This window comes from Sceloporus occidentalis, unplaced genomic scaffold (genome assembly GCF_023333645.1).
Source record: "Sceloporus occidentalis isolate IW3139 unplaced genomic scaffold, rSceOcc1.0.p SCAF_2, whole genome shotgun sequence".
In the NCBI taxonomy this organism is placed as follows: domain Eukaryota; kingdom Metazoa; phylum Chordata; class Lepidosauria; order Squamata; family Phrynosomatidae; genus Sceloporus; species Sceloporus occidentalis.
This window is the reverse complement of record NW_028316982.1, coordinates 20,162,398-20,176,166: the sequence shown is the minus strand read 5'-3', so window position 1 is coordinate 20,176,166 and position 13,769 is coordinate 20,162,398. Positions and strand designations below refer to the sequence as shown.

At 39.9% G+C, this 13,769-nt stretch overlaps 1 protein-coding gene across 1 annotated transcript in view; it reads left to right on the top strand.

Moving 5' to 3' along the window:
• Window positions 1-3,424, top strand: part of SEC62 (SEC62 preprotein translocation factor) — a 33,287-nt gene extending 29,863 nt beyond the window's left edge. The window contains exon 8 of the mRNA XM_089508882.1: window positions 1,464-3,424. Coding sequence (XP_089365008.1) covers window positions 1,464-1,930 — 467 coding nt within the window. The 3' untranslated portion in view covers window positions 1,931-3,424. The remainder of the gene's footprint in view (window positions 1-1,463) is intronic.
• Window positions 3,425-13,769: the final 10,345 nt, after the last annotated feature.

Genomic DNA, 13,769 nt, shown 5'->3' with positions numbered 1-13,769 from the left:
CAAAGTTGTAAGCAGTTCTAAAGACTGCAGTCCTTTGCCCACGTAGAAATAGAATAGGATTGCTAGGGTGTGTTTTTTTCTCCCACTGCCATTAATCAATCTATAAGATTCTTATAAAATACAAGTGATGAATGTGATGTTTTAGAGGCTGATGTTCCATTCCTGTGCCAAATCTACACAGCAATCCTACATTTCTAAATGCATCTTTTAAATAGGGGGATTTTGGGTAAAGCAAGTAGATGGAGGATTCCTATTATGAGATAACTTCCTTAATTGGTAGCACAATATCATGAGATGCTTAAAGAAAGTAGACTACAAATTACAAATGAACTACAAATTAGAAGTGAAATAAAAAAACCTACAAATACTAGTGATTTTGACCTATGAAGCTGTATAAATAAGGAACTTCACCTGTCAATATTTCCAACTGTGAAATGCTGCCCTCTTGATTTTGCTGTCTGTGAACTAATACAGCAATTTGTGTGTCCACTGTGGTATTTTTTCACTTTTGAGTAGGTCTCAGTGTTTCAGCTTGCCCAGCACTACTTTGCTTGACTCCCTTGGCCAGTGGCTGCTGCACTGCAGCCTATTAGTGGCACAGTACTGATGTTAGCAGCAACAGGTCCCTGCGTGCAAAATATATAAGCACACGTAGGAGTGGAAGAAATTTAGATAGAAAGGTAGTAGCATGCAAAGTGGAAGGGAAGGAAATGGTTTAGAGCAGCCAGCCTAAAAACCACAATTATAAAGGACACACGGGAAAAAGTCACAAGATAATGAAAACAACATAGCTCAATCACAATTCAGACAAAGTTTGAGTGAAGTATTATATCTTAAACCTAAATGTCAAAACTGTTGATATTTGCCTAACATCAGTGGGGAGAACATACAGAGCAGGAGCTGCAACAATAAATGTTCTGTTCTTGATAGTGTAAAGCAGACCTCCAGACCATTGTAGTACCACCAAGAAGACCTGGCTTGAGAAGTGCAGTTGAGTCTTATAGCTTAGGCAAAGAGTCTATATTATTCTGCCATCCAAAGTAGGCTTTTATTTGTCTTCAGGGAATGAAAAAAGTGTGAGTTTGTTCTCAGCTAAATAAGGACTGAGCTTATGTTTTAATACTTTAGACTTTAATGTAGTAAATATTTGTTTATTCGATTTATAGCCCCCTTTTTCTTCCATCATAAGACCCAAGGTAGATAAGGAAAGAAGAAATGGTGCAGAGATCCTCTGTTGTCAGATACCTGAGCTGCCTCTTTGAGAAGAAAAGCAGTTAAGGAAAGATAGTGGTGGGAAAATACTGAGCCTTTAAATACCTTCAAGTTTTCACTGGGCTGATTATATATATCTCACCCAGATGTTTGCCTCTGTTGACCATTTAGGGTATTTATCACTTGCAGTAAGAAATACGCTATGTCTTCTATAAATATCATTAAAAATACTTGAACATTTTTCCTTGCAGCTCGTTGCATCCTTTTCCTTATCATCTGGCTGATAACGGGTGGAAGGCATCACTTCTGGTTCTTGCCCAATCTCACCGCTGATGTTGGCTTCATTGATTCCTTCCGACCCCTGTACACACATGAGTACAAAGGACCAAAAGCTGACTCAAAGAAAGAGGAGAAGTCAGAATCCAAAAAGCAACCCAAATCTGACAGTGAAGAGAAATCTGACAGTGAGAAAAAGGAAGATGAGGATGGCAAAGCTGATCAGCTGGGAAACTTGGGATCTGAAGGTTCTGGAGGCGAACGGAATTCAGACACAGACAGTGACAGGCGAGAGGATGACCGGTCTCAGCACAGTAGTGGCAATGGAAATGATTTTGAAATGATAACTAAAGAGGAACTTGATCAGCAAACAGATGAAGAGGATTGTGAAGAAGATGAAGAGGATGAGGAAGATACTAGGCCTTTACATGAACAATCCTAATTAAGCTATTGTTTGGGACTGAATATTGTGCAGGCAGTTGGATTTTCTGCGTTGGCTGGAACACCATCTTTTTTCCTAATTTGCTGAAGTATACAGTTTAGCCAAATAACTTTATAATATCATTCCTGATTTGTTTTTACAAAGAGGAAAAATAAAACAAAATACTTAATAAGATAAGTTCTAAGTAGTCTAATATACATTTACAAAAGCTATCTGTTACACCTTTTGTCGATCAGTAGATGTTTTGATTTGTCTAGATGAGTCATCAAGCATATTGAAGAACATAGTTTGCTTAATAATATTTTGGGAGATTGCATGTTTGCAGTAAGTGAACACTTCCAGAATAGTAATTTAAAATGGTAATTGTTGAATGACCATGTCTCACATTTATTCCTGGCAGGTTAATTTGATTGCTGCTTATAACAAAGTACTCTTCAGTTTATCATATTGATACTGTTAATCTTTATAAAACTATAAAACTATTCTTAGGACATTTTGTTTAAGAAGAAAACATTTTTCTTCAGATATGCAAGATAGTGCTAACTTGGCTGTAGGGTTATAAGCTTCTTTTTAGCTGTGTTCATCCAGCTTAGGAAATCCAGTCTGTTCTGTCCTTCTGGTTCAGAGCATAAAATATCATCTCCAGCAGGTTTAAAAGGAAAAAAAAACAGCATAATATGGAAGTTATAGCTGTTGTTTTGACCTGCCCCATCATAATACAAAAAGTGTATTCTGTACATAACATACAAATAAAGTAAACCCCTTATTTTACCTGTTACTTATTATTTGAAAGTTTTATCCAATTTTCAGTTTGTGTAATTAAAAGCCATTTCAGGATGTGTGTGTTTTAGGGAAATGCAAGTTACAAAGACCTCACAGAATCAGTGAGATTGGCAGCTGTTTCCATGGCGGCTTCAGTTCTGTGCCAACATTCCAAATATTCAAGTTCAAGAGAACTGATTCTAATTTAACAGAAGCAGACAGCATAGTTCTGTGTATGCCTTAATGTTAATGCTTTCTTTCTGTCTTCAGAAAGTGGAGTACTGTATTTGATGAGTAGACACTGCCATGAGAGAGTATTCACCTCTTTAGAAGGATAGGCATAAAGATTTTAAAGAGTTCATACAAAAATAACCAAGACCAAATAATTTCTTGAAACCTTGGGGGAGTTTGAGTATTCACCTTCTCTCTTGCACATCCTTTATTTCACTGACTTGGGAGACCATTGTGTGTTTAGTTCTATAAACATTTTTAAAGTTAAGACTTTACGTCATTCCTGTGAATCACTGAATTTCAGTCTGAAACTGAAATTATGAATACAGATTCAGTTCTTTCTAGTAAGGAGGTAATGCTAGTTATTTGCTTGCATTTTCAATAGTTGACATAACAGATTTCTCCTTTTTCCATCACCAGTGTTTTGACTGAAGATGTTAATTTTTCTGATTGTGCAAATATATACATTTTATGTGTGCATTGATAAAAACCATTCACAAATGTGGTCTGATTTTCTTATTACTATTCCTGCTGTTTAGCTGCTGCTAAAGTAAATAGCATGAGGTTTACATTTTTCTGTTCATCTGCAAAGCAGTCTGTCATGACTGCTACTATCTGAGTCAGCAACGTGCAGTAATTTCTCTCTGTAAATTGTCATCACAGTCCCATTTCTTTATTGAGAGGTCCATGTTTTATATCTCAGTATATTTGCTCAAAACTCTTCCCTCATTCACCTGTGCAGTTCATTCTCAACACTTTACAGTGTTCATGTAGAAGGTGATCTCTACTCCCTTTTGTTGGAGGCACATAAAAACAAACTAGTTCTTTGTGTATCCTACTTTGTGTCTGAGAGATGTTTAAATAATTACATGCATAAAAGTAGGTGAAGCAGAGCTTGTAAAACCCGTTTGCATTCTGTGTTTAAGATGGCTTTAAACCAGTGGTATTCAAACCTTTTACCCTTTGGACCCACTTTACATCTACATGCAGATGTCACACCCCACCCCAATCGACTTAGTATGTGAATAAAAATATTTTATTTAGTGTGCATATTTTCATTCACACATTTATGTATATTCATATTTTAACATTTTAAAGAAAATAACATTGTTCAAATTAGAAAGTTCAATATTTAACCCAACACATGTGTATGTTTTACACACAAATAGTTTAGGAAGGTGGGAGGAGGGATCAGGGCCTCCAAGTCTTGCACCCCTTTTGGGGGTTCCACCCCACCATTTGAGAACCACTGCTTTAAATTGTTCACTCTAAGCAAGTTTACATGAGATTCACACCACTTCTTTTTCAGCTATGATCCCTCCCATATAAAAATACAGAAGGATTTCCTTAAAGTGTGTCCATCTTGTAAACATTATACACAAATTATAGTTCCTCTCAAGACTACTTTCAGAACTCTGTGGTGTACAATAGATTTTAGATGAGCTTTCTAAAAATAATGGCATCTAGCTTTCCATCATCCATACAGTTAGTTACCTGATGACAAAGCTTCTTATGGATATATGACATAAGTACTAAGTAATAATTACTAGCAGAAAACATAATGGACTTGGAACAATTACTACAGAAGGTCAAGAAAGTAGGTGCAAAAGCAGGCTTGCCGCAGAACATAATGAAAACAAAAATAATGTCCATGGAGAATCTACACAAATTCAAGCTAGATAATGAGAAAATCAAAATAGAGATTTCCTGTACCTTGGTTGAAACTGATCAGAACAGAGAGTGCAGTCAAGAAATAAAAAGACTTGGAATGAGAAAGGCAGTGATGAAAGCACTAGACAAGATCTAAACAGTAAACCTATACAACTGAACACTAAAGTTAGAACCATGCAATCCATTTCATTCCCCATCAACATCTATGGATGTGAGATGTAGACAGTGAAGAAAGCTGATAGAAAATTAACTCATTTGTTACGTGATACTGGAGAAGAGTGCTAAGGATATTGTGGACAGCCAAAAAGACAAACAAATGGGTCTTTGAACAGCTAGATCAAACCTGAATTCTCCCTGGAGGCCAGGATGATCAAATTGAGACTGTCATACTTTGGCCACATCATGAGAAGGCATGACTAATTAGAAAATAATGCTAGGAAAGGTAGGAGACAGCAGTAAGAGAATAAGACAGCACACCAGATGTCTAGATGTTATTAGGGAGATCATGGGTCTGAATCTACAGGACCGAAGCAGAGCAGTGAAAGACAGAGGGTCTTGGAGATCACTGCCCCTTAAGAGGTCACCTGGTGCAGGCTGTACACCAGTGCATATAGCATAGCCTGGGAGAAACAATGGGTGCTGGAAATTCATGGATATCTAGGCTGGGATGGGCAAGCTGTGGCCCTCCACCAACTAGGTATGATGAAAGTTGCAATCCCACAATAACTGGAGGGCCAATGTCCACTTTTGAGCTAATAATTGCTGAATGGAACATAGGTAACATTGATCATAATCTGAATCTGCAAAAAATGAACTTTTTGAAACAGCTAATGGTTTGTAGTGCATGTTAACAGTGACAGTGAAGACTGAAGTGCCAGTTCTCTGCTGCAGGAACTAGTTTAGTTGCATTGAGCTGCCAGTTGCTAAACAATCCTGTAGGATGTGGAGAACCGACCATTACTTTTTCCACTGTGCTAGGGACTGGCACCATATTTGTGCCCAGTGGGTACAATTGTTTCTTCCATTGAAATTTGCCAGGGACTGGCCCAGGGATGATTACTTTGAGGAGCACTTTAGAATATCAGAAAAGCTTCATCTTAATTTGTGTCCTCATTTTAAATATAAATGCATCTTGAGGAACAATAACTGCAAAAGTTCTATTCCTCTCAGTTTTTATGTGCATGTAAATCTAGTGTCAAGAGTCACCGTAATGTATTATCCAAAATCAGAAGCGAACCAAGAATTAATTTTTAAAAGTACAATTTTCTCTCCAAAAATGGGCAGTAATTAACTGTTTATCATTTTGTGTCACTGAAAGTGAATAGTCTTTAAAAAAAACTGTGCATCAAGGAGAAAAAATGCATGCAAGAATGAAATTCACATCCCTATTCCCAACAGGCTGTTTTTCTGCATATCAAAGTGGCACGTGTAGATTCACTCTGTTGCAAAGCCATTGTCACAGATTGATTAAAATCCTACCTGGCTCCAAATATGGAAACTGACACTTGTATATAGTTTAGAAAATGTTGCTGTTCTGATGTCTGCACATTTAAACAACAGGTGTAATCTTTTTGGTGTCTTTCACATGCATCAGTTCCTCTGGAAGTGGCTGGACATTTTCATCCACTGTAACTGAAGGGGGAGGGTAGCAAGCCCTCCCAACCTATGCCGGAAGGGTCCTTGGAGCACCCAGCAACAAAGAAAGTCCAGAGTCCAACTGTAGCTCAAAATAAGCACACCTTTATTCTCCGTACGGGGTGACAGCTGCCTAAATGGCAATTCCAAGACTGTCACACCCCATTGTCTTTCTTCAAACCTTTTATACATTTTAAAATGCAAGCATAGCTTAACCAGCATCTTCTTTTGGGTTAACTTTCAACATCTCCCAAAACCAGTTTATTGACTCATTCCTGTCTTCCTGGCAAGTTTCCACAGTTCTGGTTAATCCTTCACAATCCCATTGTTCCTCTTTATCCCTAGTTTGCTTTAGCCATGTTGTGCTATAATCATTAAACTGCCCAACTGTCTTTTAGACTTTAGGTGTTTGTTCCTCTCATAACTAGATCAAGATTGCAGAAGCAGAGTTGTGCATCTGGAACCTTTGTGGAGGTTACATGTGTACATAATACATGGATACACATCCACTGATGTGCATTATGCATGCAGAGGCATGCACACTGAATTGTACAGTGTTGCAATTCACTAATGAGGCCGCATTGCACAACTGCTGTGTAACTCCATAAGGTTAGATTCTGTCTCTGATGTAGATCCCAGGTAAAGATTTCCTTCTCTTACTACAGCTGATAAACTTCTTAGCAATAGATAACATATTTAAATTCTATGAGGAAGTTGTCTTTATTAGAACTTTAAAGCACATATATTTTATTCCTTTAAAAAATACCCTGCATCATTAACAGAATGCATAGTGTGGTTATGGAATGAACCCACCCCTTAAATTAGCCCTTGTTCTATATGACTAATTTTTGTTTGAATGGGAAGTTGTGATTTTCCCAGAACCTTCCTTTTCTTTGCATATTTTCTTTCTCCAGTAGAGGAGTGAGGAAAATGCATACCTCAAGATGTTCTTGAGATTGCAACTCCCCTCAGTTCTAACTATCATAACCAATAGTGTGGAATGCTGGAAGTTATATTCCAGCAATTTATGAAACTACACTTTGCTTACCTGTTTTCTATTTCTTCATGCTTGTTCTGTCTCCTGCAGGGCTGTGGGAAACTGCTTGTCATTCCTCAAAGCAGATGTAAACCATCAGAGTCTTAATCTGGGAATGGGATTGGAATCTGTAAACTGTTTACAGATACTTTTTAAAGTATTTTTTTTAAAAAAATCTTGGGACCAACATGGACATCAATATTTCTTTCCATTTATGATAGCCTTCTGGGGATATTCAGTGCATTTGCTATCTCCCAAAAACAGTTCCACTAAGGTGGCCAGGCTGTTAATATAGTCTGTAAATGTCACTATGCTGAACACACCTGGGGGCCAGTCACACTTTCGTTTTTTGCACTGAGGGATTCACATCTGTGAATAGATCTATTCACCATTCCCACTACATTTTAAGGGAGAAAATCTCTCAGTGGCATTTAAATCCAATCTGAAGTCCTCATTCACCACTGTTCTGGATCAAAATGGAGGTGCCTCCATTTCCTGAATGGGTAGCTGTGTGATAACTGACTTACTACTATCGGAGGTGTAGATCGTTGCAGTTCTAAAAAAAAGAACCGCTAAGGGAGCTGGTGCTAAATGCACTGGTTTAAACTGACTTTTGGGTTGCCCCCCCCCTTACAAACTGCACCAAGTAGAATCAGTGCAAGTCTGAACTACAGGGAAATAACCCAGTTTCCAAACTGGGTTATTTCTTAGTGTGAATGGGGCCCTGATCTCATCTGATTGGAAATATAAGCAGGAGTGGGCCTAGTTAGTGCTTGGATGGTAGACTATTGGGGATCTGCAGGTTTCTTTGCTGAAACACATTTTCCTTGTTTTAACCAGTGAAATATTGGGTTGTATGTAGTTTGAATGTTGGAGTAGGACACTGGAAGATTAGGATTTGAATCCTTACTTTGTCATGGAAATCCACTGGGTGAACTTGGGCAAGTCCAACTCTCTCAACAAAGGCAAACTCCTGAACAAAACCATGATAGGGTTGCCATAAACTGGAAACAACTTGAAGGCACCCAACAACAAATGCAGTTGAAAATGGACATCTCTTTCCCGTCACATCTTTTTCTCATACATAAGCGTTCTCTTGCTTTTCTCAGAACAAGTGTGGATTTAATCTGTACAAGGTCCCAATTTTGGAAAAACATGTTTGAGTCACTAATAATAAACACTCTTAGTCAAACAAAGGAAGGAAGCACGTGGCTTTTGGGCCATTGACATACACCTCCCACTCTTGGGCCTCTTCCTCCACTGAAAATTTGGAGACAAAATGAATTACTGGTCCTGGAAGCCACTAAAAATAGTGGTCCTCCTTTGGAAAAAGACACGTTGCAATTATCACTGCAATTTCATTTCTCAAATCAGCCTTTCAGTATCTTCTGATCTGAATGTGCATCCTTGATTCACTGATGAAATACTGTAGTATGTGTTCATTATCCAAAATCTGGGACTCAATGTCGACTTAGGCACACAACTTGAGGCCATTTATTATCTGTCAGTCCCAAGGAGAGTCCAAAAATGCAGCCAGTTGTGTTGATCCATATCAACAAACCAGTCCTAGGAGTTTTTATCTACCCTGAGGAGCAGGTCTTTAGAAGTGACTTTAGGCCAAGTCCTCAAATTACCAACTCCTTAATACCAAGGGAGTGTCACTAAATTATGAACCAATGAGTTTTAACTGCCCATTCAAGATGAAGCTACTCCAGATATTGCAATATAAAAGAGAGATCTCACAACAACAATACACTACTAGGGAAAATCCTTTTCTCTTCCAACTTGTATGAGAAGAGCAAAGGGAACAGGGCCCACACAACCCAAATACTCCTAGTGATGCCCCTGCATTACTGCTGCCTGTTCCAACTGGATTGGCAGCTGAATCCTTCTTCAGTACAGTGGGCCCTTTGTATCCACTGGAGTTTAGTTAAAGGATCCCCATGGATACCAAAATGTGTGGATTCTTGTCCCATTAAACACAATAGCATAGTACGATGGTATCCCTTATATACAAAGTGGCCCACAGCAAAGTCTGATTTTTGACACACACATACAGTTGGCCCTTCTTATACATAGATTTTTTATACACGGATTCAAGCATCCATGGTTTGAAAATGTTAAAAAAAAGTGTAAATTTAAAATATCAAACCTTGATTTTCCATTTTTAATAAGGGACACCATTTTGCTATGTTGTTATATTTAATGGGACTTGAGCATCCACAGATTTTGTTATACATGGGGGATCTTGGAACCAAACCCCAGTGTATAACAAGGGTCCACTGTATATTCAAACTGTGGATGATGAAATCTGTGGATAAAGAATCTGAATACAGAAACCTAACTGTAGTACTGAGGAGGAAACCATCCTCCACTGAACCTGAAAGCACATCAAACAAGTTACTTAGCCCATATCTCTCTTTGCTAACTTACTGCTGCCTCCCTGCACCTCCCATCTTAGGCAACTGCCTCACTCTGCCTAATGGCAGAAATGGCCTGGCAAGCATGTAGGTAAGGACCTACGCACAACAAATACGTAGTGAAATGAGACAATTGTCTCTTCCCTCAGTGAAAGATCAAATTGAGTGGAAAGGAACTACAAATATTTTTGAAACTTCTTAAGTGGCTGATCCTGGTACCTAGTATGCTGTCAGACTGGTTAAGCAGGTAATGTATAGTTCAGACTGTCCATTCCTTATTTCATGCAAGACAGAAATTTCCGGTCTTTCTCAGACCAAGGTTTGTGCACTGCAGATGGTTTAGTAGGCTCAGGATTGCCAACTGAACAGATAAACATTGTCTGACCTGCTCCTATTACTTTAACAGCAGATGTGCAGAAATCAGCCTGCACAGCCTTTTGTAATGTGGAACAAATTGCTCTTATGTGCAGATACACTGATCTGCTGTTTAAGGCACACATGTAGCAGTAGGCTCAAATGTTGGCAACTTTATTTGAGTAGCATACCAATACCCTTCAATTGTCCCAGTTTAGCAGGAACAATCCCAACTAATACTTTGTCATTTCACTTTTCCAACTGTTTTTAAAATGTCCCATTTTCTCTTCCACCTTCCCGCTATGTCCTCAGCTTATTTTAATTGCTGCAAACTGAGTTCAAAGGGCAAAGTAGTTTGCACTCAATTAACTCAGCAGGGTTCAAGAAAAGGAAGGGAGAGAATCTAGCCCTTCCCCTGGAGGCCCAAACACATACTACTTTAATCCCCCCTGGCTTGTGTGTAATAGCTTTTGCCATTTTGAACAACAATCTGAAGTTGCTTGGCCACACATGCCCTGGTTTTCATAGGTGAAATGTTGGAGGGTATGGCATACTGAACTTGGACTTAGATTTGTTTTGCTGGGCCATGAACTCATTATAGAGCTTTCTATGTTGCAGAAAATGCAGTAGTCTCCCTTATTGGGTCTTTATGTAAATGTCAGAAATTATAGCCAGAAAAAGACACCTGGCTTGCATCGTCACTGGGAGAACATACTAAGCAGCAGGAAAGGAACTGTTGGGTAGAGATAGAGTCACTATTATTTGTTGTTGTGTGCCTTCAAGTAATTTCTGATTTATGACAACCCCAAGGCAGACATATCACAATGTTTTCTTGGCAAGATTTGTTCAGAGGAGGTTTGCCATTACCTTCCTCTGGGGCTGACAGAGTGTGACTTGCCCAAGGTCACCCAATGGGTTTCATGGCCGAGCTGGGAACATACCATTGTGCATTTCAAACCACACTATGACTCTAAACAAGCATGTACAGATGTTGGTTTTGCTTGCAGTATTGAGCATTTCTGCTTTCATGCCAAAAGAGAACATGTTTCCACTGCTCAGGTCTGGCACAGTAAACATGTGCCACAGGAGTGGCCTTCTGGATGTTGGTGAACTGCAGCTCCCATTAGGCTCAGCCAACATAGCCTATGTTGAGGGATATTAGGAGCTGCAGCATACCAGTACTGGGGAAACCTCACAATTCCTAGCCCTGATACAGAGGCAATGCCTGGAGAAATCTCAGAGGAGGGCTGATGGGGACTGAGCAAAATATCCAAATGACAGTGGCAAGAAGGCCTGATGCTGAGCAGAGGTTGCTTAGAGCAAGTGAGATATGAAGTCGTCTAAGTCTGTGGCAGGGCCAGCCCTCTGATAAAACAAAGCAAACCCTTCAGGTGGTAGGCTGGAAGTGGCAATGAACCCATGCAGATGGCAGAGCCTCTTGCTGCCCTTTGTTGCCAACTGCTATTACAGGGCAACAAGAGAACCGTGGCCACAGTGCCTCAGTCCAAGAAAGAACCAGACCTGGGCAAAATGCATGGTGATGGCAAAGGGAAAAAGTGATATATGGCAGTGGTACATGTCCTTCTTGCCACACATGGCAAGATGTATTACTGTACATCTGAGGGTATCTAAGTTGTCAGTTGGCCTCAGCATAGAGGAAAATGAGGCAACAGGGCAGCTGTGGTTTTTAACTGTAGCAATAACAGAACTTTTAACACATCTTGTGGTTTTTAACTGTAGGAATTTTAACTCTGAAATGCCAAATGCTAGAAAATGACTGTCAGGGATATGAAGGGTTAAAACACAGCACACAGGGAAATGCTTGATGTGTGTGTGTTTGGCCATGAGCATTCAGCAGAGTGGCAAGGCTGATCAGCACAGCTGAAGCCCATTGGCTCAAGGACACTTCAGTGCCCAAGTGCACATAGCCATGGATGATGAAACCACGTGTCTGGATTGCACAGGAGACACATGACATGGTTACACACCTGAACTCACTGGGTTTGGGAGACCACATGGTCTGGAGACTATATAAACCCAGGGGTTGCAAGGGATAGCTTGTGGGTTTGAAGTAGGAGTTGGATTGGTATGTTTTGGAGTTTTAGAGATCTGGTTTTGTATTATAGCACTGTGAATAAAGAGCACTTTGAGGACTTAGTTCCTCTGGTGGTTTATCAGAAGAAGCTACAGCATCGGTTTGCTGTGTGTCCCCGAAGGTTCCTGCACTGCTGCAGTTCCTGGAAGACATCCAGTTGCTGTCATTCCAATTGGACTTTGGAGCCACGCTTCGGCCTCTGGAAATTTGCCAGCTCTGCTCCAAGGGTCTGATTTAACCCCAGGACTCGTTGGAGTCGCTGACAGTGGTTGTTGGACCCCAGCAGTTGCGCTGACAATGACCACCATCTGAATTTTATTAAAATGCTTCATTTAAAAAAACTTGTGGAGGTGCTTAGCAGAATCTTTATCTTTTCTAAACTGTGGAAGAGGAGGAATGGTTGTTCTTTGGGGGAATCCAGAATAACCCCAGGTTAATGTTTTAACTGAATATAAGATAATTAATGTGCCTTGGAAAGTGGCATTAACTGCTGTGTTAATAGATTCATATATAGGTACCATACCTCTCATTCACCAGCTGAAAACTGGGATTCTCTCTCTCTCTCTCTCTCTCTCTTTTTGTCTCATCTGGTGAAAAAATACTTTTCAATTTGTTCAGCCCGAGGATGTGGACATGCTAGAAGGGAACTGGCTGAGTGGGCAGAGGGAGTGAGCTATACCTTGAGAAAACAAGGCAGAGTCCCATTATGTCTAAATCCAAGGTGATCCCGCAACAACATTTCACAGATGAAAACCAGGATATATGAGGCCAAGCAACATCAGAATGTGGTCATGGTGGCAAAAGATTTAATGAGGAAGAACTGACGAGCTAGGAGAACCCATAGCAGGTTGCATTTGCCTGAGCCTACAGGGAAAGGTAAGATTCTGCCCTCTCCGCTCCTCTTCTCCCACTGAGCAAATTGACTGCAAACTAATTCTGCACTTTGAACTGAGTTTGGCGAGGACAAAGAGGGAAAATGGGAGCAGGGGAGAGAAAACATGACATTTTAAAAGCAGCTGAAAAAATAGGGCAACAAGAGGGATAATCAGGACTGTTCCTACCAAATCTGGACAGTTGGATGGTATGTGCTTCTGGAGTGGCAGTCCAAAACAGACTAGGTTTAATAATAATAATATAATAAATTTTTATTTATATACCGCCCTGTGGCGAACCAATCCGGGTGGTTTACAGCATTAAAATAACATACAGCATAAAAACAATTTATTTCCCTCCCCCCTTAAAAAGTTATTAAACAACATATCTAATTTAAAACCACAATAACTAGTTAAAATAACAATAAATTAAACAAAATAATACCAACCAATAAACCACTGCAACTTCAGTTCTAAAGAAAAGGGGGCTTTGGAGACATTACTGAGGAGGGGGAAATCCTAAGATCCTGAGGCCGGGATATTTCAGTCTGGGAAGGCCTGCCTGAAGAGATCCGTCTTGACAGCCTTTTTGAAGCTGTCCAAAGATGTTAATTGACGGATCTCATCCGGCAGGCCGTTCCAGAGCCTAGGGGGCCTAGTTTACTTTATATCAGCATCCCAGCCTGGAGAGGCCTTGCCTATGTTTCCTGACTTACATTCCAGCATCAAGAGAGCCCTGAGATGCAGGGGCTAGAATAGGCAG